The sequence below is a fragment of the Sceloporus undulatus genome, chromosome 5 (assembly GCF_019175285.1).
Source record: "Sceloporus undulatus isolate JIND9_A2432 ecotype Alabama chromosome 5, SceUnd_v1.1, whole genome shotgun sequence".
Lineage (NCBI taxonomy): Eukaryota > Metazoa > Chordata > Lepidosauria > Squamata > Phrynosomatidae > Sceloporus > Sceloporus undulatus.
This window is the reverse complement of record NC_056526.1, coordinates 34540268-34566738: the sequence shown is the minus strand read 5'-3', so window position 1 is coordinate 34566738 and position 26471 is coordinate 34540268. Positions and strand designations below refer to the sequence as shown.

The following is a 26471-nucleotide window of genomic DNA, read 5'->3' as shown; positions in this document are numbered from 1 at the left end:
TTTCCTTCCAGAACAAGCAGGCAATGGATGAGTACCATAGTGGTAGCATAAGGCTGTGAATGCTGGAAATAACACAAGAATATGAGGACCATCTTATGGCTTGTGTTACCAACTCTTGAACTCCAGAGGGAAGAGTGGAAAAAAGTCCCCTCTGCCTCCTATTTTAATGAACTGGATTCCTATACTTTCAAGATAAGAGGGAGGATTGTGACTGGAGTGCTTCCTGGAAGCACATTGAAAGACAAAATAGCCTCAACACTTTGAATGTTCTTGTTGTTGACTACAGCTCCCAGAATACGCCAGCCAGCACAGCTGCTGGATGTACTGGTGAGAAGATTTGGGGAGTTGTTGACCACATAGTCAGTTTTCTAAATTCTGCAGACAGTTTTCCCAGAATTATCTCCAAATGACCAGAACAGACTCCCCTTGAACAGATCAAGATTTAATTCCTTCACTGCAGTGCAAACTGAAGGAACAATCTTGGCCTAACTCATAATTTCAGCAAATGGAGAAAAAAGATGGAGCACCTAAAGATCAGTGCCAGATCCAACCCTAATCCCCTATTCCTTGTAAGCAGAGGAGAGAGTACATCTTGGATCATTTGGTGAAAGGACATCTGACTGAAAGAATGGCCCTAGTGATCTGAACATTAAGCAGAAGACAGAATTACACCCTGGAAACTGACTGGATAATGTCACTTTAGGAAAGTAACACACTTCTCATACTTTAATTATTTTTCCTGTACTCCCTAGACTTCCAGCTCTGCCTTTAAAAATAAAAATAGTACTTTCCTTCCTAGAACTGTTTGATAGAGATGTGGACAGTTTCATGGGCTTTTTAGGGAACACATGGGACTACCTGCAGGGACAATCTCAGTCAACCAATGGGGGGTATAGGAGGAAGCAATAAGAGCTGGCTGTATTGCAAAGAATCTCCAGAACCTTGGATGGCTGCTTTGTATGGGGTCTCTTTTTCTTCCAGCTGATTCTTTTAACCCCCAACACAAGGAGGGGTAGGGGGAGCAAACGGGAGAAAATAGCTCCTTCATTCACCTGCCTACTACCATCTTTATCATTTCCAAAAAAGGTGAACCCTCTAAGTTTACACAGCCATCAAAATGTCTGCAAGCTGCACCATTCCCTTTAAAACTGGGAGTGTCATGGGTGGTTACACAAGAGGTTACACATGGCTTTTCAGACCTTAATTTCATCTTCTTCTTCCTCATCAACATATTCAAAGGAATCACTAAGTCCCTCTCTATCAACAGTTGCCCCATGTCTGTAGAATTCCTCCTCCTCTTCTTCTTCCTCCTCTTCTTCTTTTCTCTGGTGCCACCCAGCTTTGTGCTCCTGCCACTCTGCTACCCTTTCCTTAATGTGCCATGTGTTGGCATCTGGGCTTTCCCATGAGGCTTGGCTCCTTGACTCTTCTTGCTCTTGCTGGCCAACCTGGTAGGTGCTTGTTATGCCATAATGGCAAGCTAAGGCCTGTGAAGTCTGCTTGAATTCTCTTGCTTCCAAGTTGCAGTCATCCTGGCATTCTTGCCAAGGGGTCGTTTTTGGCATTGCTCCCAGTTCAGAGTTTAGGATCTTCCCTCTAGAACAGGGTGATCCTTCCTGAGAAAGCTCTATGGATTGAGAATCTCCATTAGTACACAGTGAACGGCCCAGTGGAGAACTGGCTCCGGACTGACCCCACAAACTCGATCCAGCTCTGCTTTCTTCACAGTTAGCACGCAGAGACCCTGATCTCCAAGACACAGAGTCTTCCACCCAGGTACTCTTGAGAGGAAGAGGAGAGACAGTGCCACTGCTGGTTGACGTTTGGCTTCCATCTTTTTCCTCATCCTCCCTGTTGGCCTGGTTGCTGTCACCTGTGGAACTGATGACGTGGAGGAGCTCACTCATGAGGGATGGACCGAGGTCGAGGCGAAAAGACAGCAGAGAGTCTGAACGCGTCAATGCTGATTCAGCCAGGTGGGAACTCTCCTGACACTTCTCTGAGCGAGGGACACGAGGGATGGTACAAAATCCGGATTCCAATCCTGAAAAGGCCATAAAATCAATAGAGAGTTAAAAGTATGTGTCACTGTGGTAGAACCAACCCATTCAGGTGAGTGTAAGAGCACAAGAGGAGTGAGGAAAATTTGTCCCTCCTAGCCTGCATCTTTCATTAGCCCTAAGTAGAAGAACTAGTGGGGAGGAAGGCTGGTCAAATAACAGCCTGGAGGGATGCACTTTTTCTGTACCAGGCAGAGCACGAACATCCTCCTATATTTCTATGATGCACACCATGTAAATGGATCTACATTAGCTGCTACCTGTCTCAGGAATCAGTAAAGTTAGTCTGTGGAGATTATTGCATGAATTTTAAAACCGGCTCAAGCTTCCAGGGCTGCAGCCAGGACACAGGATGGAGGCAGGGATTATCGCATGCTAAACCGCTGCCTAATTGCCGGGTGCCATCAGCCTGGGTCCAAGCCGTATTCTGCCAGCACTTTCTAGAAGCTGGAAAGCTTCTGAGTACAAAAAAGTGCTGGTGGAGCATGCCTGGGACCCAGCTTGGACCCGGGCTGATGGCCACCGGTGATTAGGTGGTGATTTAGCATGCAATAATCCCTGCCTCCATCCCGTGTCCCGGCTGCAGCCTGGGAGGCTTGAGTTGGTTTTAAAGTTCATGCGATAAGCTCCTGCGTCTACTCTTTCTCAGCAAAAAAATCCTGAGAAAAAAGGATTCCTCAGATCTGGGTGGTCAATAAGCTGATAGAAACACAAAGCTTTACTATTCCTTTTGAGATTTGGCTGCACATAGCCCACACTAAGCTGGGCTCACTTGGGGATAAACAGGAACTAACCTGATTCTGGCAATTAAAAAAAAAAGCCTTTGCACTGTGGAGGACAGTTCTCTTTCTATCCGCATTCTAATTTTTCACCTCAGCATGAAAGATCACCTATTTGACTTCACATGTTATCTACAGTGGGGTCAAAGGGGAAATGGATATTTGTATGCCTATTGAATTAAGAACATCAGAAGAGCCATACCGGATCAAATTAAATGTCCTTCTACCTCAGTACTGTATGCTGCTCACACAGAAGCCACCCAGTCACCCCTGAGCAAGACATACCTTCCTACTCATATTTCTGAGCAACGGCTATACAAAGGCATGCCACCTCTGGTACTGGAGAAAATACCTATAGCCATCATGATTAGTAGATACCAATGTTCTTGTCCTTCATAAATTAGCCCAATAAAGTTTCAAAGCTATCCAAGTTGGCAGCCATCACTATATCTTCTAATAGCAAATTTCATAGTGCAACTGTGTCCTGGATCTCTCAATATTTAGTAGAATTTTTTAACCTTGAATTCCAGCAATATCAGAGAGGGAGAAAGACTTCTTCATAATTACTTTCTGCTTAGTTATACTACTTTGTTATCTGCTTCCCTAAGACTGGACATTAGGAAAATTCTTTCCATTAAGAAATCGCATGGATAGTTATTTCCAACCTTACAACCTCGTGGTCGGAGAGATGTTGATAGCTGCGATAGCAAAATGTTAAACAAGGAAACAATGTAGAATAAATTGATTATATCTGACAAGTGATGCAATTTCTCCTGCAAGATTTCAAAGTTTTCCAAGTGCTTAGTCAAGAATTCCCTGCATCAGAGGATAACAATTTCACGATGAAGCTATTGTAGATTGAGGGCATTATGTCAAGCTAATGTTGATTCACATTTGCCATGCTGATGCACGTTATGTTAATGGCATGCAACTAAAATATGCAAATCAGCCACAGCTCAGTGGCTTATGAGTGATTTCCAATGAGCAGTTCTCAGTGCTGAGAGCACATTTTTCATCCCTGAGCTAACCTAGTGCCCATCCTTCGTCCAACAGTATGAGTACCAGATGCAGTAGGGGAAATGTACACAATCTGAGTAAGATCATGGTATACTGCATTTGTTGTCTGACTTTCCCATTTATTTATTTTTTGCAATAAGACATATCAGCAGAATTAGCACCTGATAACTCAGATATGCTGCTCCCTCCAAATTAATACCAGAAGCATTTTTTCTGAGTACTGTATTCTAAACTCAGAAAAATACTGATATGGGTGAGCCCAAATGACACCACAGGATCTCTCCCAATTATCTAATTCTTGACTAAGATTACATTAATATATAACTATCCATATAGAATTGACTCTTCTTAGGACCTGATGGCAAATGGTCTGTAATGTTCTGCTAATATGCTTCAATAGGAGCTTAACTAACACAAGAAGGCATCTGTAATGAACAGAGATGACTCAACTTACTCATTTTTGCTTCTTCGCCCTAGAAAAAGGGGAGAGGTGTGTGAGGTCTCCATGTGTACTATTCTATGTATTCCATGTATACTATGAACTGGATACAAAAAGGATGCAGTGAAATAGCTTTGCTCTCTGTATACAACAATGGCTTCCCCTAAACCAGAACTGGGAAATGTGTGACTCTCAAGAACATGTTAGACTGAAACTCCCAGCAGCCCTAGGCAGCACAGTCCACAGTAAGGAGAAATGAAAGGTACTGCACTTAGGGCGGAAAAATGAAATGCACAGATATAGGATGGGTGACACCTGGCTGAATGAAACTACATGTGAAAGGGATCTGGGAGTCCAAGTAGACCACATGTTGAACATGAGTCAACAGTGTGACGCAGCAGGAGGGAAGTGACCAGTGGGGTCCCACAGGGCTCTGTCCTGGGCCCAGTGTTATTCAACATCTTTATCAATGACCTGGATGACAGAATTGGGAGCACACTTATCAAATTTGCAGATGACACCAAATTAGGAGAAATAGTTAATACTCCAGAGGACAGGACCAACATTCAAAATGATCTGAATAGACTAGAAAGCTGGGCCAAAGCTAACAAAATGAAATTCAACACAGAGAAATGTAAGGTACTGCACTTAGGGCAGAAAAATGAAATGCACAGGTATAGGATGGGAGACACATTGCTGAATGAAAGTACATGTGAAAGAGATCTAGGAGTCCAAGTAGACCATAAGTTGAACATGAGTCAACAGTATGATGCGGCAGCTAAAAAGGCCAATGCAATTCTAGGCTGCATCAATAAAAGTATAGTGTCTAGATCAAGAGAAGTAATAGTGCCACTGTATTCTGCTCTGGTCAGGCCCCACCTGGAATATTGTGTCCAGTTCTGGGCACCACAGTTTAAAAAGGATGTGGAGAAACTGGAGCGTGTCCAAAGGAGGGCGACTAAAATGGTGAAAGGTCTGGAAACCTTGCCCTATGAGGAACGACTCAGGGAGCTGGGGATGTTTAGCCTGGAGAAGAGAAAGTTAAGAGGTGATATGATAGCCCTGTTTAAATATTTGAAGGGATGTCATATTGAAGAGGGAGCAAGCTTGTTTTCTGCTGCTCCAGAGAACAGGACCCGGAACAATGGATGCAAGCTACAGCAAAAGAGATTCCACCTCAACATTAGGAAGAACTTCCTGACAGTAAGGGCTGTCCGACAGTGGAACAAACTCCCTAGGAGTGAAGTGGAATCTCCTTCCTTGGAGGTCTTTAAACAGAGGCTGGATGGCCATCTGTCGGAGATGCTTATGATATGGATTTCCTGTATGGCAGTGGGTTGGACTGGATGGGCCTTGTGGTCTCTTCCAACTCTATGATTCTATGATTCTAAGTAATATTGGGAGTTACAGTACAACAACATCTGGAGGTCCATATGTTCCTTGTTTCTGCCCTAGATGTTTGCTGTCATGAACTCTTATGTTCAGCCTGGAAACACCCAGAAATTAATCTTATATGTAAGTCTTTGCTGATTTCCTTCTGTCAAATTGAATCTTGGCTCCTAAAATATCCTAATAGTCAAGAGTGGGGGCATTTATTTCCTCAGTCAGCACCCGTGAAATTAGCCTGATATCCCTTGGATCTATCCAAGGGATGTTCATAGACTCTCTTCCCTATGAACCACAGGGTACATAGATGGCCTCCCCTGACATTCCACCTCCTGCTTTTCCCAGGCAGGATGGGGCCAACATAATTCTTGAGCAATGGAAATGCTTCTCACCCCTATCAGCTATAGCACAAGGTAAACCAGGGTATCCCTGTGTATCCTCCTTATTCCATCTAATAGCATAATGCCACTGTCCACATAATGGCAGAAAGAAGGTGGTTGATGCTGAATGCTTGCTTCATTAGGCAGCAAATGATGGATAAACCAAAAGGATTGTTTTGTTATTTTGTTAAAGGAATCATTGGTCTGCAGTTTGGGAATAATTAATTTAAGGATATTTTCATGAAAATATTAATCACTTTAATCATGGCCGGCGCAGGGACGTAGCCGGGGGGGGGGTTTCTTGAGGTCCGGACCCCCCCTTCCGTTAGATAAAATGAATGGTTCATGCTGCCGCACCGCCGCACCCAAGCCCCATTATAATGGTGGCACTTAATTAATAATAATAATTAATAATAATTAGTTTTATTTATATACCGCTATTCCAAAGATCATAGCGGTGAACAGCAAGTAAGCTAATTAGCAAGTAAGCTAATTTGCCCCCAACAGTCTGGGTACTCATTTTAGCGACCTCGGAAGGATGCAAGCCTGAATCGAGCTTGGGCCCTTTTGCTGGTCTTGAACTCGCAACCTTGTGGTTTTGAGTGAATGGCTGCAGTACAGGCATTTAACCACTGCGCCACCAGGGCTCCTTACTCTGGACCCCCCCCCCTTTCCAAAATCCTGGCTAGGTCCCGGCCGGCGTTCCCTGAGTTGATGCTTGCTGGGTGGGTTGAACTGCAGCTCCCATCATTCCCATCCAGCATGTAACTGATGGAAGTTGCAGTGCAAACCATGCTGAGGGTCTCAGTTTAGGGGATGCTGTTTTAGGAGATTATCGCATTGTTATAAAATGCGACTTACCTCTCCCATTTTGTAGTCTCATTTGGGATGCAGACAGGTATTATTGCATGGACTTTGCTGCCGTTGCTGCCTCCTGACTGCATTCAGTCAAAATTCCAGCTAAAATCCACCCTCAGCTGGCCTCTTTTCACTTTTGGGAGCTTCCCAGCCTTGCAGATTGGCCAGCTGAGAGCGGATTTTAGCAGGATCTTTGCCTGGATGCAGTCGGGAGGTGGCAATGGCAGCAAAGTCCATGCAATAATACCTGTCTGCATCCCAAATGAGACTACAAAAAGGGAGAGGTAAGTTACATTTTTTCAACAATATTATATTCTCTTTAGCTAACAGCCTCTCTGAACTTCCTCCCAGCCAGTATTGTCATGCTGTCCAGGAATTATGGGAGGTGCAGTCCAACCCATCCACAGTTAAAATGCTAGGAAAGGGTACCTTAGCCATCTGTCCCTCTGACTATCCTCTGGTTCTTTGCAGTGCCCATTACACTTAGAATGAAATGAATTAAGCACCAGACACCTGCTCTGAACAATTAAATAATAGGGTTGGTTAGACTGCAAATATATAGTGAGTGATGGGACTGCAGGCTTGATTACACTGCAATACTGACTGTACAAAATTGATAGAATAGGGAACTAGGTTTATATTTAAAAGAACGGTCAACCTTATCATTCTCTAGGCTTAGCTCATGATATTAGAATCCTCCTGGGGGTGGCACGGGGGGAGGAACAAGGAAAGATAAGGAATTATAAAAGCACAGAGGAGCGGTTGAATTGTGTCTAGTGCAACTGCTGCATGAGTGCCAATGCTCAACAGAGGGCAGCATTGCCCCACGTCTATCTTGCAGGTTGGCATTGGCAATGCTAAACAGGCTTCCCAGCTGGGAAAGAAACACTTTTGCAGCAACAGGAGCTCAGAACAGAGGCCCTTATTCACCTCCCTCCTAGCCCCCCACCTCACACTGCAAATGCTGCAGTGTGGACATTTTACATTGCAGATGCAGGCTCTGTAAGTAGTAAAGAAAGCAGACTCTGTGCAATCAAAGCCAGAACGCTCTCCAAAATTTGGAACTTGAATCAGAATTGGCTGATCCCACCAAAAAGGCAGAATGAAGCAATTGCCTCTGGCAGCCAGTGCTGGGAATGGGGCAATGGTGGCACCCTCCTAGGCATTCCTACTAAGCTACCTTCCTCGTCTGGGCTTTTCCTGCATCCTCTAAACTAACTTGCTGTCACTGTCAGAAACACTGAAGCAAGATTAATGGAATCATAGAGTTGGAAGAGACCCCAAGAGCCATCCAGTCCAACCTCCTGCCATGCAGGAACACACAGTCAAAGCACCCCTGAGAGATGGCCATCCAGCCTCTGTTTAAAACCCTCCAAAGAAGGAGACTCCATCTCATGCCGAGAAAGCATGTTTCTCTGTCAGACAGCTCAAAACTGTCAGGAAGATCTTCCTAATGTTGAGTTGGAATATCTTTTCCTGTAGTTTGAATCCATTGCCCTGTCTCCTAGTCTCTGGAGCAGCAAAAGACAACCTTGCTCCATCATCAATGACACCCCTTCAAATATTTAAACAGGGCTATCATATCACCTCTTAACCTCTTCTCCAGGCTAAATGTAACCAGCTCCCTAAGTCACTCCTCATAGGGCATGGTTTCCAGGCCTTTCACCATTTTTGGTCACCCTCCTCTGGACAATTGTATTCAGTTGTAAATATAATACAGTGGGCCCTTGGAATCTACTAGAGTTTGGTTCCAGGAAATCACGCCCCACCCCCACCCTCCATTGGATATCAAACTCCATGGATGCTCAAGTCCCATTAAATATAATGGCATAGTAAAATGGTGTCCCATATATAAAATAGCAAAATTAAGGTTTGGTTTTAGAATGAATGAAAATATATATATAATATTTTCAAGCCATGGATGCTTGAATCCATGGATCAAAAATCCTTGGATACAGAGGACTGACTGTACATAGAATTGAAAGGTGGTTGTTTTGCCATCTCTGCCTCAGGCTACAAAGTATTTTGAGATGGTCCTGGTCTGGACTCTCCTATTGTATTGATTGTGGGAAGTAGAAAGGACAGTCTCAACTACCCACTTGAGGAAGATCAAGTGATATACTCAACTGGTTGCTAGGTTTAAGCCTACATACATCCTGCAGCAGGTTGGTCTCCTGCATCTTCATCCATAGGTCCACCTTTTACTCAACAGCCCACATTACTATCACCCTTTCCCCCAAGTTACACCCACATTACCCTTGCCTCCTTTCCTCTCTGACATGCTCAAAATTCCATGAGCAATAAAAATAATCCTCTTCCCCAACAGCTGCTTTTTTGGCATTCGGTACCCCAGGCATACATCCCAGCTCTGCAGAAACAGACATTTGTAATACCTTTGGAAAGACTGCTCCTAAACTATTAAATTTCACTGTTTGCATGCATGCATAGCTATTGAACTTTGACAAACCAGCAGATAGATTTACCAACTGATCCTACTGAGTCTTTAAAAAACAAGCAAATCCAAAAATAAACCACCCAAAACCTCAGAAATAATTCTGGCTGTTGCCAGTATGACTAGGACTCTACCCTTAGACCTCCTGTTCAGTCCTATAATTCCTCTCTTGCTGCACTTTGCAATAACTAATCCATCTAGAAAGAAATGCCCATAAAATCTGGGCTGCTTTTGATTGTACATATTGAGCTGGATCCAGATTTAGTTATCCAGTTTCTTTACTTGTTTGATTTATATTCTGCCTTTCTCCCAGAACTGGGATGCAAGGCAGCACTCAATATATCTTGTAAGTCACCTTGGGTCCATTGCTGAGAGAGCAAGGTGGGATATAAATAAAACAAATAAACAAAAAGGTTCCAAGAAAAACAACAACAAATAATACATATTAAAATATGTCAAAAAACTTGTCAAAACCGTTTTAAAACACATTATTAATAAAGATACAATGAAATTTGAAGAAATCCAGCATGTCCATTTAAAAACTTCTGACCGTAACAGGCAGTGAATTGCTGAAGGCTTGTGTGAATAGAAATTTTTTTTGCCTGCTGTCAGAAGGACAGCACAGGACGGCCCATCCTAAGTATGTTGCGTACATCTGGATCCAGGGCATTATGTATTTATTTAAGTCATACTTACTGTTTTTCTCAGACTGAAAATCTCCCAGAGTGATTATAAGATAGAGGGACATGTAGTCCTCCAGATGTCCCTTCACCTTCCAGCATCCTTAGCCAACACAGCCAGTGGTGAAGGATGATGGGAGCTGCAATCCAAAACGTCTGGAGGATTACCATTTCATTAACTACTGTAGTAACAAGCTAATTGCATTAATTAGTAACAAACCCTTGCATTACTTAGTAACAAACAAGACATCTTGTTTGAGATCTTTAGTCAAATGAAACACCTTGTGGAAGCAAACACCCAAGGGCCCTCTTCATAGACAATGAGCTCTGATGGAGGGAGTGTGATCATATCCACTGCTCTTCTTCCCAATCTCTACTTGCGTTCAGCATAATGTGAACAGGCTATGAGGCGCATAAACTGTGTGAGTATACAGCATGTTAACAGAGGAACTCTGTCCTATCCTGGGTCCTAACTTTGCACATCTGTAAGTTTTTCACCATGTTACTGAGAACAAGGACATGACAGCAGTGGTATGATCCTCTTTTGCTGTTTACTCATATTCTCTGTTTAAAGTGAGGCTGGCTAGATGGGACAGAGTGTATCTCTAACATATAAAGCAAGGATAGAGAAACTATGGCTCTACAAATGCTGCTGGACTACAACTCTCAGCAACCCTAGGTGGCAGAGTCAATGATGAGGAATGCTCAGAGTAGCAGTCCAACTACCAGAACTGCAGTCTGCCCATTCTTATGTCAAGTTAAGCAGCAGGCTTATTATTCCCCCCTCCCCCTTTTTCTTTGTCAGGCTCTGATTTTAAACATTAATCTTATCTCATTTGCTCAAGGCTTTGCAAGGCTCATCTTGATGCTCTTTGTTTTGCTCTCATTTCTGCCTCTTGCAAAGCTTATCTTGCTTTCCCCCAGTAACATGGCTTAAGAGATTCCAGTGCAGAACAACAAATGGTAGCACTATGTTCTAAAGCAAAGAATTAGGCAATAGATAAGGGGGAAACTAGGCAACTGGCCAAGCTAGGTCACTGGATTTATACTATGTAATGAAAGAGAACCTGTAAGGGTCATATATGAGACTCTATATGATGCACTGACACCAGTGGCATTACTAAGGTTGGCATCACCCAGTGCGATAACTTATGAATATCCCCCCGCCTCTCATTGACCCCTTCCCACACCATACAGAATCCTTATAAATGTTATTTATAAATTATAATTCCCATATATCACTGAATGTAATGGCAATAGTTGTGACATGAACAACTAGGAAAATGCATCTGAGGAAGTAGGCTGAAGTCTACGAAAGCTCACGCTGCCAATTTTTTTCTTTCAGTTAATCTCAAAGGTGCTACAAGATCTCTCCACATAGCAAAATTAAAATTATACCTCTATATTGAGTCCCATTTTGAGTCCCTATGTTGGGAGAAAGGCGGGATATAAGAAAATATAATAATAATAATAATAATAATACAATATCATACGCACAGCCTCAATGTATTTTCACGTACATTATTTCATGTGGTTAACGTGAAAATTTGGTAAGATGTGATGTCTTTAAAGAAAGTTTTAAAAGAATAGAATATTTAAATTTTAAATTTTTAAAAATAAAACAAATTTCAATTAATTTTTCCACTGAGCCTTGTCTCACTCACGTAATCTCTTCAGCATTTTAAAGGGATGCGGGCAAACGCCACAGCCCATTTCTGCCAAATGGCAAATGTTTGTATAGTAGTGGTGTCACCTCCCCCACCACCACCTTTGGGTGTCACCTGATGCAGCTGCACACCCTGCATCCCTCTAGTGACGTCCCTGACTAACACCATGCTTGATCTACAGAAGGGAAGATGTCTCTGGTATTATATTGATTTTTGAAATATCTCTTTTCTTTACAAGACTTTCTTCCATCCAGTTGTACTCACCAATAACAAACATATTTAGCAAAGGACGATTTACCCTGCCCCTTCCTCTCCCTCTCTCTGCCTTTTCAAATCATGCTTCCCATTACCCATCTTTCAAACCTTCTGTGGAGAATTGGGTGGACCAGAAAATGGATGTAGCTATTTCTGACCTCTTTTGGTTTTTTTAGAGATTAGCAGGAGAATGCCAAGTACATTTTGGACTTTTATGCCTTGGAAGAAACATCATTTTGTTGTAAACCAGAGAAGGCTAGTGGAAGAACAATCACAAAGAAGTGGATGAGATCCACAGAGTGCCCTTATATTTTTCACTACCACTTGGCTAAGAGACAAAGAAAAGGTATCTGAGCAGAGCCTGGAATAGTTACTATGCTTGGACTACAACTCCTAGAATCATGCAGATAGTTTGCCACTTCCATGCTGGCTGGGGGATTCTGGGACTCCCAAACTGTTTATCTGAAAGCCTTGGAGAGTTCTGTTACTACAATTGTGCACCTTCAAGTCATTTTCAGTTTATTGTAATCCTAAAATGAACCTAAAATGTTTTTTTGCTCTGCAAGATTGGCTTAAGGCTGAGAGTGTGTGACATACCCAAAGTCCCTCAGTGGGCTTTCTTGGCTGAGCAGGGATTTGAATCCTGATCTCCCAGGCCTCATTCCCACTATCTTTTAAACCAGATCACAATTCGGTTTGAACCCTGGCTACCACTTAAATCAATTCGCTGAAGTGATTCAGTGAGGAGGGCCATGCACCAGACCCGTTTAACCCACGTCTTTTTAACACTATTTTTTTCTGTGTCCTTTTCACCAAATCGATTCAATGCAAGTGTGAACCAGAATAGGAATTGATTCAAATTTACTTTTTGGCTGGCTGGAGCCGAATCATTTTGAATCGATTCATTCATGAATGCGAACCACAAGTGAGTTATTTTGATGCACGAAAATGACAGGGCAAGTATAGTGTAAACCATGATCCAATGTTGAATCCATTCATCGATTTGGATCGCACACCGATTTATCTGTAAGTGGGAATGAGGCCCCAGAGTCCTAGGTCAATACTCAACCACTACACCATGCTGGCTCTCCAGGAGAGTTCCGTCCTGGGAATAAATTCTCATTCTATGCAGTCTTTTGTTTCCTTCTCTTAAAGGAGTTTTAGATCTAAACACTTGCAAACTCATATTTGCCTGCGATGCTCCTGGAATAACTTTGCAAGGCTGTAATTTGACATTGGTTATATAGCAAGGGTGTGGACAGATTTTAGACTTGTGGGATTGCCTTTTATTTTTAAACACTAGAATCCCATGACCCACCAACCAGATCCTGGCACAAGGGACAATGAAAGAATTCTGAGCCTGGGTTTTTTTTTCTGAATGTCAAGATTGAACCAAGCTCACAATCCTTCCCCACAAAAATCCACTCCTGGTTATCCCACCCCTTTCTCATTTCAGCAACATAACTGATCTTCAGAGAGGAGTGACTTTGTTGCAGCTGGCTTTTGTTATTGTCAAATGACCTGGGAGTCAGAAATCCTTTCTGACCGACTGCAAATCTCCCAGAGCTCTAAGGGCTAGAGATCCAGCTCTACTTTCAACCCAATCCTGGTTTAATAGGACACTGCAGTGACTCAATAGCCTGTCCTTCCTATTTTAAAGTACCAGTTTGGTATCATAACAGGTTGTAGGACTGTGTCATATGGGTAAAATAAGTGAATATCAAGAGAAAGGGATTAGTCGAGCATTAATCCGCAGAATTAATGCAGTTGAGGGTTGGAGGAGGTCAAGCTCAGAGTGCTACCTTTAAATATTCACAGCTCTTGTCAGTCTTAAATATACAAAAAAATAAAAATAAAATAAAATAAAAAAAATACAGCAAAGAGGCAATTGTGGATGACTGTCTGTGAGTGTTTCTACCAAAGAAAACTAAATCTCATACAGAGTCTGAAGCAAGGTACCCCATCTGGCCCCAATCTCCACACCCAGAAGCCACCTACCATAGTCAGAAAAGCTGTTGGGGGTGCTCTTGAAGGCAAACTTTACCCCGAGACCATCACTGTGGTAGCTCCCCTCATTGAGCTGAGGCAATGACACAGCATTTTTGATGATGGGTGAGATGGCAGGAGGCATAGAAGAGGCCTCATCCTTGCTTTGGTTTCCCCGGTTCCTTAGTGGGCTCCTCCGCACATGTCGCAGGGTCCGAGCAAAGAAGTTGTTGGGCTTGGCATCCTCACCACCATGATTCCTCAGGAAGGAAGTGTCCCCAAAGGCATCCCCGCCACGGCCCACATGCATGGTGTGGCGGAAGTCCCCCAGTGGTGGGCTGATCATGTCTGGCGTCAGCTCTGTTTTGAGGCGGCGCTTGCTGTGGGAGCCTGACACCCAACCTATCACTGGTAGCTTCCCAAGACTCATCTTCTGGCCCCTTTGTGGAAACCCGTCACAGAAATTTAACAATATGTCTTTCTGAAGAAGGGAACTCCTCTCTGGATTTGTCTTCCTGTATGTACAGATGTCAGTGAGTGGTTGTGCTCCAGAATGTCCCCATTGCTGGTCTTTCTCTTTGGCCCTTTATCTTCTGGGTTACTAAGAATCAAGACTCACCTGTCAAGAAACTTCTGGGTTTCCTGAAGAGAGGGGGACTCTTAATTTTCATCTGTCTTCCTGATACTCCTTGGTATTTCCCTTCTGTAGCTTTCATGAAGCCAACAAGCTGATTTGGTTCTTAGCTGTCTGGTCTCCCAGGGAAAAAAAGAAAGATGTAGATGGGGATCCCAGTCTCCCTTCTAGGTAGAGGTTAAAGGAGTGACCAAGGAGTCTGTTGCTAAACCGGTAGCTGTTCTTGTCTGGCTGGAAGTGAGCAAAGCTGTAGGATTAATGTTAATCCCACTGACTCTTCTTCCGCCTGTCCCTCTCTCTCTTTCTTTCCCTCTCTCTTGTTCTACCTCCCACAAGTGTGGGAGCTGGCTAACAGATGGGGCAGCAGGTCACAGGAGCCAGAGTGGGAAACTCAGGTCAAACACCTTGATCCTGGATTCCTGCCATAAGATACGCTGGAAAAGACAGAGAGGAGAAAATGTGAGGCTTTGAAGCTGAGACAGTCTGAAAGCTACTGAGACTTCAGTAGTGAGACAGCTGCTAACAAGTTCTGTTTGTTGTCAACCTGTAGGAAAAAGCACAATGAATCTCTTGCTATATACTCAAGCAAAGCTACAAATTGCTAGGTCTGGACTTCTTCTGATCTGCCTATACAGTATACCCTAAAGGCACCAGATGTCATCCAATCTTGGATGCTAGACAGGGTGAGCCCTGGTTATTACGTGGATGGGAGACTGCCAATGAATATCAGGTACTGTAGGCTATATTTCAAAGGAAGGGACTAGCAAAACTATCTTGAGTATTCCGTGCCTAAGAAGACCCTTTAGTATAAGCTGACAAGTAACTTGAAGGCACACGCACATGCACGCACACACACACACACTGCTTAACCTTGGGTCCCCACATCAGGTGGCAGAGAGGAGCATGAGGATTTCTTTTGTATTATAGATGCCATTCTGATTTATATTTGATGCAAAGCTATTGGCCAACTAGCTCTGCAGCAGAGCTTGCAGTGCATTTTTGGACTGCAACTTCCCAAATCCCCCAGGCCACCAAGACTACTTGTCACACTGATTGGGGGTGCATGTCTGAGAGTCAAGCTGTGCTCTGGAAAAAATAAAAGCCCTTCCACATAGCTCAACCCCCCCCCCCCAAAAAAACTATGGATGCCAGCCACGAAAGCCTTCGACTTTACGCCCTTCCATTACTTTCTCCCACTTTCCACCTCTTGTGTAAGGACAGGAACAGATAAAACGAGAGACAATTTAAAGGCAGACAGGTTAGCCTAGTGTGAGGTTGAAGGCTTTCAAGTTCTGCTAACCTATAGTTTTTTTGTGATTTTTTTGGGTTATGAGGCTGTATTCTAGAAGAGTTTATTCCTGACGTTTCGCAAGCAGCTGTGGCTGGCGAAACATCAGGAATAAACTCTTCTAGAACACAGCCTCATAGCCTGAAAAACCCACAAAAAACTATAGGTTAGTAGAACTTGAAAGTATCTAGCAGTGTAGAAATTCACAGCTAAAAAACCCCTGAGAGAAGGCCACCCAACCTTTGTTTAAAAATCTCCAGCTGAAGACAAGTCCACCATGTTCTGAAGCAGTCTGTTCCACTGTAAAGCAGCTGTTACCATTAGGGAGTTCTTCCTAATTCTTGTAATTTGAATCTACAGTATTTTAATGTAAAGTCGAAGGCTTTCATGGTCGGCATCCATAGTTTTTTGTGGGTTTTTCGGGCTATGTGGCCATGTTCTAGCAGAGTTTCTTCCTGACGTTTTGCCAGCATCTGTGGCTGGCATCTTCAGAGACAAATGCTGGCGAAATGTCAGAAAGAAACTCTGCTAGAATATGGCCACATAGCCCGAAAAACCCACAAAAAACTATCAATCTGTTTTATTTCTTTGTACCTGCACAATTAATTAGTTACATTTATATCCTGCCTTTCCTCCAATGAGCACAAGGTTTACATGGCTTTCCTTTTTGCCAGTTTTATCTTCACAACAACTTTGTGAGGTAGCTCAGGGTGAGAAAGTGTGACTGGCCAAAAATTAACCAGTGAGTCTTCAAAGAGGTGTAGCACCTGAATTGGCCAGTATTCTAACCGCTATACCAGACTCATGTATATACCAGACTCTACAGTTGACATGTCCCGCAGTAGAGCTAAACCAATGAGAGTCGAAACAGGACAATACCTCTTGCAAGGGTTTCCATTCCTCTCTTTTTTTTAACCACTCATTTTCTTGACCCATGACATACATGATGCCAGACAAAGATCAAGGGAAAGGAATAGCTAAATAAGGTAAAGGGAGAGATCTCTATTAAAGGAGAGGCAAGGCTGACAATGAGGAGAAAGATTACAGAACTTTTCCACTTTGTTTCAGCTTGCATGGGTCTGGCGGTGTCAGTGGTTCCTACAACTCTTATTCAATTCAAAATACACCTCCATGAAAAATGAAAGTTGAAGCAGGGCTTTATGGTTTACCTGCATTACCAGGATGATCTATAGCAGCCTTTCCCTAGTCTGGCACTTTTCTGATACTACAGTGTCCACTTTCCCCAGCCAGAATGATAAAGGATGATAGGAGTTGTTATCCCTAGCATCTGGAGAGCACCATTTGGGAAATGCCTAAGCCGACCTTTCAAACATGACAAAGTCCTATCTGAATTGTGTTTCTGTGGTGGAAGCTCTATATTAGATTGGTTGAGCTACAGCAATTCAGATGATGTTGGACTGCAACTCCCAGCATTCTTCTTCATTGCTTAGGCTGTGTAGGGTTCAGATTAGTTGTAGTCCAATCATATCTGGAGGGCTGCACTCTGTCTATTCCTGCTCTATCCAACAATGTGCAGGTTTTACAAATATACTTCTAGTTTGCTCAATATTTCAAATGACAAAAAGCAAAAGATTTGAAGTGTTGTCAGATTTCAGTACAAAATGTCGTTTTGGTGAACTGGCCCCGAGAAACTGTCTTGAACACATTTTTTCCTCACCCAGACACTGCTCTGATGCCTCGCTCAGGATCTCAAGAGATCTACTCCTATCTTTTCAGCCAGTCTTCAAAAATTTCTTTAGCATTTCATTACAATTTCCAGAATCCACTGGGTCCAGCCATCATGGTTCTGGGTTCTGTACTGTAAAAAGGAACCTTTTCATATTCTTCTCTGGGTTTATTCTCCATCAAGCACTATCTTGGACAGAGCTGCTGCCAGGGCAAACTAGAATGGCTCTATAAGACTAGCCCTTAGTCACTGTGTGTTCTCTACCAGTGCCATATGTCTCTTTCCTACCTCACCACTGCCAGTCCTGGTTATGTTTGCTCCCTCGGGGCCCATTACATCTAACTATAGATGGTTGTTGTTGTTGTTGTTGTTGTTGTTATGTGCCTTCAAATCATTTCCGATTTATCATGACCCTAAGGTGACTCTATCAAGGGGTTTTCTTGGCAAGACTGGTTCAGAGGAGGTTTGACATTGCCTTCCCTGAGGCTGAGAGTGTGTGACTTGCCCAAGATCCACCAGTGGGTTTCATGGACAAGCTGGGAGTTGCTTCCAGAGTTATAGTCCAACACTCAAACCACTATGTCATGCTGGCCCTAGTCTAGTATGTATAGGTATATCTAAATACCACAAAGACACCAGATTCCATCTGATCTTGGAAGCTAAGCAGGGTCAGCCCTGGTTAGTACTTGGATGGGAGACTGTCAAGGAATACCAAGTGCTATAGGCTATATTTCAGAATAAGGAACTGGAAAAGCTACCTCTGATTATTCCTTGCCTTAATCATACAAGGGCATCACAAATCTATGGAGATTTTCATATGGGGGAAAAAAGCTGGGAGTAAACGACATAGTCCCGGCAAAGTCATGTGATTGCGCTGAAGAGTTTTGGATGATGTTGCGCTGATCCAGGACTTATGCCAGGAAGAATCAGGAATGGTCCAGCAACAAACCATTCATAGAATCTACAGAGAACAAATCTAAGGAACCATCCCAATGTTATTGGACTCCAATTCCCATCAGCCCAGGTCAGCCAGGTGAATGAGAGTGATGGGAGTTGGAGTCCACAGATATCTGGATATCCACATGTTCCCTGCCCCTGTGATAACTGAAGACATGCCTGAGACAAATAATGAGATGGCGCCCCTCTTTCCCATTCTATATGGAGAAGCAGATCAGACTCCGAGTTGAAGCTTACGTTTATACTGCTCCTCCACTACACCTGAGATTAACACACCTGTTTTTAAGGAATCAAACTGGGCTTTGTGGAAAACACATAGTTCTGTCTACCCATGAAGTGTTGGACAGGATTTGAGAGGAATAGCCAAGGAACTGTCACAGCTGTCACTGAGCATCTGCCACATGAGGCAACTGCCTCACTCTGCCCAGTGGTCTTCTGAGGTCACTTGGAAGCTCTTTGGAAGCTCTGCTATCAAGAATGGAGTTGGAATCCTTATGTGAGCATATATACCACCACTAAGTTATGGTGTGGCATCTGTACTGAAAAGATCTTGATTACCTTTAACTAGAAACACTAATGGGTGATCATTGGTTCAACATTTCAGAGTGAAGAATCCTTCATGAGCTGTGAGGAGCAGAAGGACCTGCTGGTTTTCCACCCCTGCTTTTGCTATTCTTTGCTTGAGAGAGACAGGGCTGGAAGATACCCCATGGGTCATGTAGCTCAGTGCAGTTAGGTGATATAACTGAGGAACGCTTTTTGTGTGGAAAAGTAAATACTTCTCGGGAGAAAGAAAATAGATCTATTGTAAAATGACTAAGATCAGGGGAGTGACTTGTGTCTCTTGCCAACTAACTATGTCACAGATCCTAGTAAGTCTGGTCTGAAATTATTTCCCCTTCTTTGTGATACCTGCAAGGAAATGGTGGATAAAATAAGCACAAATGTGATTGTTTGCAAAGTTAGGACCTTAATATTAGGGAGTCTAATTGGTTGGGATTTTTTGAGAACTGTAGGTCCAAAAAAAGTATTTCCCTCTTGAACTCTGCTTGGAATCCGTTGGAAGCCTTATGCTATTGGTGAGTGGGGCAGAAGGAAGTGCTGGGTTTGATCAGAAGAAAAGGGTCAGCATACATTTTTCTCCCCACCCTCTCTCTGACACCTCATTTTCCCATACTTTTCAATTTCCTCCCTGATCAGCAGGCTGCTGGACAAGGGAAAAAAAAATCACTCTCACAAGAAATGTGATCATTTGCAGAAAGTTTTTTTTTAAACTGGTCCAAGGGCAGCATATAGTCTTAGGCTGTAGTTTGCCCACACTTGGTTTGGAGTTTCCAGAAGCTCACACTGCCTGAAAAGAAAGGAAGGGAATATATTTTTTAAGCCTAGGCTCATTTGGATTCTTCCCTCAGCAGCTGAGCTTTCTTGGGAAGCAGGATTGGCATATACTCCATTAAAAGAGAGAGAGAGAGAGCGAGAGAGCAAAAGATATTCTGGTTAAGATAGATACCTAGGATGATCAAACACAAAAGGGAACAAAGAACCCATTATGTAGATAACCTTGTAGAACAGGTAGTTTTTGCAGCAGGGATAAGGAAGATATTGTGTTCCAGATGTTTTTGGACTGCAACTCCTAGCACAGTTGTTGGTGGAGGGATGCAGTCCAACAACTTCTGAAGGGCTGCACATTTCCAGGGTTATTCTGTCATGATTTGGCAAGACTGAGAAAAGCAGCACCTGTTGAAATCCAGTTTTGCACAGGCTATTACTAAGTACAGAAGACTTGTTCTCTCTTACATCCAGACATAGTGTACCTAGAGCTTCCCATTTAGCTGTTTCTTTATGCTGTTTTCAAGGGGAGAAAGCATATAATTTTGCACATGTTGCATTTTATAATATTTTTGCCAACACAACAGTTTTTGCTGGAGGCTGAGAAAAAGATTGTCATTTCTTGTACCCTAAGATACACACATTAGTGTGGCATTTCTACAGCTGCAAAATCAAGGAGAAAGTAAAAGCATGAATATCCCTCTTTCTTTTCTCTCCAGCTCCCTCATAAGCTTGTTTCATTTGTTTCAAATTATGAACTTGAATATGGTGACTACTTACATTTATTTTTGTACAATAGTCAGTATATTTTAGGTACTTTTATAAACAATGCAAGGCAATAATTACTGTTTTCCTCTCCACTTTCTCCCCTTAGCTACTTTATTCAGCTGCCAAAGCTTCTCTCACTGAGGTGGTTAGTAAAGAGCTGATCCTTCTATTGTGAAGGCAACTGCTTCACGTGGCAGATGGAGAGGAGGACAGCTTTTTCTCCTAAATTCTTCTCTGTTTTAGGCCAGAACTGTGTATGCCACACAACCTGTTGTATGCCCCCTAAACTCTCCTGCTGCCTCAAGTGTGTTGGAAGATGATGTTCCATTACCAGTCCTTAAGAATTATCCAACTACTAGTATGGAGAACAGTACAGGAAGCGTACCATCTTGTCTTTCACCTCAGGCAGCAAAATGGCTTGGGCCAGCCCTAGGCTTACAGACACCTCCAAGGAAGACAGAGGGAAGGCGGAGGAGAAGGGAAAGGTAGCAGAACAGAAAAGATAGTAGTAAATAAATTGATGTAGCCTATTGCCACACTGCAGAATTAATGCACTTTGATACTGTATTAACTGTCATGGCACCATCCTATGGAATCATAGGATTTGTATTTTGTTGTGGCGCCAGAGATATTTGAAAGAGAAGATTAAATCTCTCACAGAACTGCAAATCTCAGAATTCCATAGCATTGAGCCATGGCAGACAAAGTGGACTCTGCAGTGTAGATGCAGCCTGATTCCTGGAATTGAGATCTGCTCCTTGGCTTGGCCAGAGTTTGCAAAGTTTCGAGGGAGTCACAGCTCCCAGAAGTCCAGGTCAGCATGCTTGGTTGAGAGATTCTAGATGTCGTAGTTAGAAAAAAATAATACTCCTTCCAATCACTGTGTTGGACCACTCTTTGAAGAATTCAGAGACAGGGCTGTGTTAGGACTTTATCACACAGGGAAAATCAGGGCTTTAAACAATGATTATTCCGTGAAATTCACGCAATTGCAATTAAGATTTTCACATGATGTCATTATTAAACAGCGATTATCCCAGGAATAAACAGCAACAAATCTATCATGGGGAAATCCCATGAATGATTTGTTGCTGTTTATTGCCTGTTTAGTCCCAGGATAATAGCTCTTTAATTGTGTGTATAAAAATCTTAATCACAATTGTGCAATTGTTATGGGATAATCATTGTTTAAAGCCCCAATTTTCCCCCCAATTTCCCCTGTGTGATAAAGTCCTTAGTCTGGAATATCAATATGCAAGGGGATCCTGGAGCACCTTTGGAACTGAGTGAAAGACACTGTTGCATTAGCTTTCATAGACGTGATCTACTTCCTCAGATGCAACCTAGTCTACAAAACCTTACACTCAGTCTCAAAGGTGCTACAAGAGCCCTTTGTACACTCACTGCAGAGGAACTAATTCCCTCTGTGGCTGAAATCTCTAAACAATGCAATGCACTCAAAATCAACATTGTTAACTTCTTCAGTATTTGCAAACCTTAGTGCTAGCAGCAAGCTCTGCCCTTCATTTACAGGGGGTAGGCCTTCAGCTTCTGCCAAAGCCACATTGTGCCCACAGGCTTCATGAGGCTCCTTATCTTCTATCTTTGGCTCTGTTCCTTTTTTCCATCATCCCCTTGCCAACTAACTTAAGCCACTATTGCTGAGACTAAGGCTCTACCAAAATGTGCTGCCCAGGAACAACAACTACAAAATCCTTCCCACTCACTTGAATTCATAGGTCAAGTCCAGTTATTCCTTTGTTTAAGGAAAGCTGCTGTGACTATCTGGTCAACAAATGAACAATGGTGTTTATTCTGATCCTGCATCTAGCCTGCTTTCTATTCATCTGTCACATGCCTGTGGAATCCTAAGCATGTCTATTGGGTACTGAATTTAATTGTGCCTACTCCCAAATACATGTGCATAGGATTGCACCCGTAATTTTTTATCCCTTCTATCACCACAGCTATCTGCCTGGACTAGCACTCTCCAAACTAATTCCTTCCGCATGTACTTGGACTGCAACTCCCATTGCCTCCATTAAATATAGCTTTGCTAGCTGGGGGAAAATAGGAGTTGCAGTCCAGCACATCTGGAAGGCCACCAGACTAGTAAAAGGCTGTGAGGGTACTTTCTCCTACTTCTCTAGCATCTCTTGAACATGCCTTCTTTTTTTTTAATTTATTAAAAAACAAACACAAATACATAACATACAATAACTTCCATTCTATGCAAGGTATAATGTTATCCCCCCCCCCCCCAAAAGCCTTCTTTCTAGCTCCTCAGTCCTGCTTGTGTTACAGCAAACCTCACCTCTCAAACAAAGAAGACAGCAACCAACATTCGTTACTTTCTTCTGTCCCTCAATTTTCGGATTATATGATGCCATTTATTTACTGATAACTCATGGACTGAGTGGAATGGGGATGTCTCCCCTGACCATTTCAGGGATAGCTCACCTATACAATCAGTCCACAAGCTTCAGCTGCCCATATTTAATTGCTCGTAATTAACTTTGTAGTTAACTATGAATATAACTGCTGGACAGTATTTAACTACTGTACTGAACTTTGTAGTTAACTACAGAGACTATTGGCTTATTGTAGCCCAGCCCACTACACTAATCTTATGGCTTGTAGTGATCCAGGCCCGAACCTATTCTAACATAGGTTCCAAAATGGCTGGGGCACAACTAATTCAAAAAGGCTGCTGAACAGAGAAACAACTTATAATCATAAAATCATAGAATTGTAGAGCTGGAAGAGACTGCAAGATCCAGTCCAACCCCCTGCCATGCAGGAAATCTCAATTAAAGCATCCCCGACAGATGGCCATCCAGCCTCTGTTTAAAGACCTCCAGAGACGGAGACTCTGCTACACTTTGAGGGAGTTTGTTCCACTGTTGAACAGCCCTTACTGTCAGGAAGTTCCTCGTAATGTTGAGGCGGAATCTATTTTCCTGTAGTTTGCATCCATTGTTCCGGGTCCTGTTCTCTGGAGCAGCAGAAAACAAGCTTGCTCCCTCCTCAATATGACATCCCTTCAAATATTTAAACAGGGCTATCATATCACCTCTTAACTGTCTCTTCTCCAGGCTAAACATTCCCAGCTCCCTGAGCCTTTCTTCATAGGGCATGGTTTCCAGACCCCTCACCATTTTAGTCGCCCTCCTTTGGACACGCTCCAGTTTTTCAATATTCTTTTTAAATTGTGGTGCCCAGAACTGGACACAATATTCCAGGTGGGGGCTGACCAAAGCAGAATAGAGAGACACTATTACTTCCCTTGATCTAGACACTATACTTCTATTGATGCAGCCTAAAATTTACTCTCTTTGAAAGAGGAGTTATGGCTAGAAATAGAAGGAAAGGATCAAGAAGTCTCCTTTGTTAGTGAAATGGCTTGAAACAAACCATAGGACACTAAAATGAGAAAGAGAAAGCCCTGAGTGCTGTGGAATCTCTAAACACAATCTAGCACCGTTGTAGAGAGATCTCTTAGCACCTTTGGGACTGAAAGAAAAAGTATAGTTACTCTCAAAAGTGCCACAAGATATATCTACATACTGATTCTACAGACTAACACAACTATATCTTTGAATTCTAGCACTGTTGAGACACACCTCGGAGTGGAAATCTGGGTGATTTATTGGAGAGTCCTTTCCTTACCCATTTTTACTAGCGAGTCAGTAGTTAAAACTCTGCCAGTAGTGCCATCTGGAACCAGAAGACGCAAATACTTGACACAATCCTGTCCCTCCCCATGTTCAGCACAGTCCTCTTACCCAAGGTGGAATATAGACTAGATGGGACCTCCTCAGACCCCCCCTCCCCGATCTCTATCCTCTGCCATGGTTAGAAAGCCTCAGAAGAAAAAATGAGTCATACATATAGATACATGCAGCAGATTGGGTGTTCCTCCCTCGGTGTGAATTTTTAATGGCAAAATACTTTTTATTTCCTTCCATATACCATGTTTTCCTTTCCTAAAAGTAATTCCCTCTTATAAGGAAAACACACACACAAAACTAAACCCCTATGCCACCCTGGCCCTTGAAAGCACAGTAGAAGATCCCAACAAACTTTATTCTCCCTCTTCCCTTCTGAGCACCCTCTTCTCCCTTCTCTTGGGTCATGAGTAGCTCATGCTCCTGTCTCTTCTTCTCCGTCTACTCATCCCTTCCAGCTGTGACTCTTTCTTCTAACTCCCCACCCCTCCATTTATTAGTTTTCTTCCCTATGTCTTTTCACATCTCCTTTTTCAAGGATACTAAAGCACCCAAGTCCAGCAATACCACCACTTCATTCTTCCTTTATTTCTATTTCTTCTTCCCCCTAAATGGATCTTGTAGCAACTTTGAAACTAAATGCGTACTGATTTTCCAGACTAACAAGGCTGTCTTTGAATTCCCCCTAATACCTTCACCTCCATTCCCTGATTCTAATAATAAGAATGATGATGATGATGATGATGATGATAACAACATGAATTCCCTCAATAGCTTTGCCTCCATTCCCTGAGTCTAATAATAATAATAATAATAATAATAATAATTCCTAATAGCTTCACTTCCATTCTCTGATTCTAATAATAATAATAATAATAATAATAATAATAATATATTCCCCTTAATAGCTTCACTTCCATTCTCATCCCATACATAATAATAATAATAATAATAATAATATGAATTCCCTCAATAGTTTTTCCTCCATTCCCTGAGTCTAATAATATGAATTCTTCCTAATAGCTTCACCTCCATTCCCTGATTCTAGTAATAATAATAATATGAATTCTCCCCAATAGCTTTACCTTCATTCCCTGATTCTAATAATAACAATAATATGAATTTCCCCATATAGCTTCATCTCCATTACCTGACTCTAACAAGAACAGCAACATGAATTCCCTCACATAACTTCCTCTCCATACTGATTCTGATAATAAAAATAATGGCCTGTTACAGACTGCCAAAATAAAGCTGCTTTGGGTCTCTTTGGAGGTATGCTGTTTAAATGATACATGGGTCCTAAGAGTCCGGAGGTCGTGCCAAAGCCACACTCCATTCCTAAGCACTGGGGTGCAGCTTTGGTGCAGCTTCTGGATTCTCAGGATGCATGCATCTTTTAAATAGCATACCTCCAAAGAGACCCGAAGCAGCTTTATTTTGGCAGTCTGTAACAGGCCAATAAGAAGAATTCTCTCTAACAGCTTTGCCTCCATTCCCTGATTCTCATCATCATCATCAATAGCTTTAATAATGCTCTTTCCTGCCCTTCATCCTCCCCTCCGGTCCTTTCCCCACACGTGCCCCCCCCCCAAAGTCTCCCCCTTCTCCTGATCGCCTTCCATCCAGGCTAGAAACTCCCAAATCTTGACCCCAAACAGAGGAGAGGAGTCAGCCCTCCTGAAAAAAGTCCCATGGAGTCAGTGGGTCTCCTCTCATCGGGACGAAACAGCTGGATTTAGGCCAAGGGAACTGAAATGAAAACTTTGGAGACTCCCCCCCCCCTTTTTTTTTTCTTTCTTTACCTTTTGGGGAGGAGAAGGCACCTCTTTCCTGAGAAGTCTGCCTGGGGCTTTTCCCTCCGGGGCAGAAGGGCTGGACTGGAAGGAGCTGCATGCAGAGAAGAGCAAGAGGTGGCTCTGGATTGTTTGCAAGGCTCCTTCTTAAGTCTAGGCAAAGGAGGAAGCGGGGCAAGGAGGTTCCCCTGGAGAGCCTCTCCTCCAGTCAGTCCCTTTCCTCTGGCAGCCCTTTCCAGCTCAGGCAGAAAGCAGGACACAAGGAAAAAGGGGCGAGGTTTTCAGACTTCAGGGACCAATCCTCAGCCGGCTGGGTATGAAGTGC

General features: G+C 42.9%; 1 protein-coding gene across 2 annotated transcripts; it reads right to left on the bottom strand.

Annotated features, from left to right (window-relative positions):
• Positions 1-145: 145 nt before the first annotated feature.
• CDC42EP1 (CDC42 effector protein 1) lies at positions 146-26445 on the bottom strand. 2 transcript variants are annotated; one of them, XM_042467368.1, is made up of 4 exons: positions 26156-26445; positions 14579-15027; positions 13972-14474; positions 146-2044 (listed from the first exon to the last, which is right to left on the bottom strand). In XM_042467368.1, the coding sequence occupies exons 3-4, from the start codon at positions 14387-14389 to the stop codon at positions 1194-1196; spliced, it is 1269 nt and encodes a 422-aa protein (XP_042323302.1). In that variant the 5' UTR covers positions 14390-14474; positions 14579-15027; positions 26156-26445; the 3' UTR covers positions 146-1193. The 2 variants fall into 2 exon arrangements, with proteins under 2 accessions (XP_042323302.1, XP_042323301.1); XM_042467367.1 differs by having other exon boundaries at positions 13972-15027; positions 26156-26444.
• Positions 26446-26471: the final 26 nt, after the last annotated feature.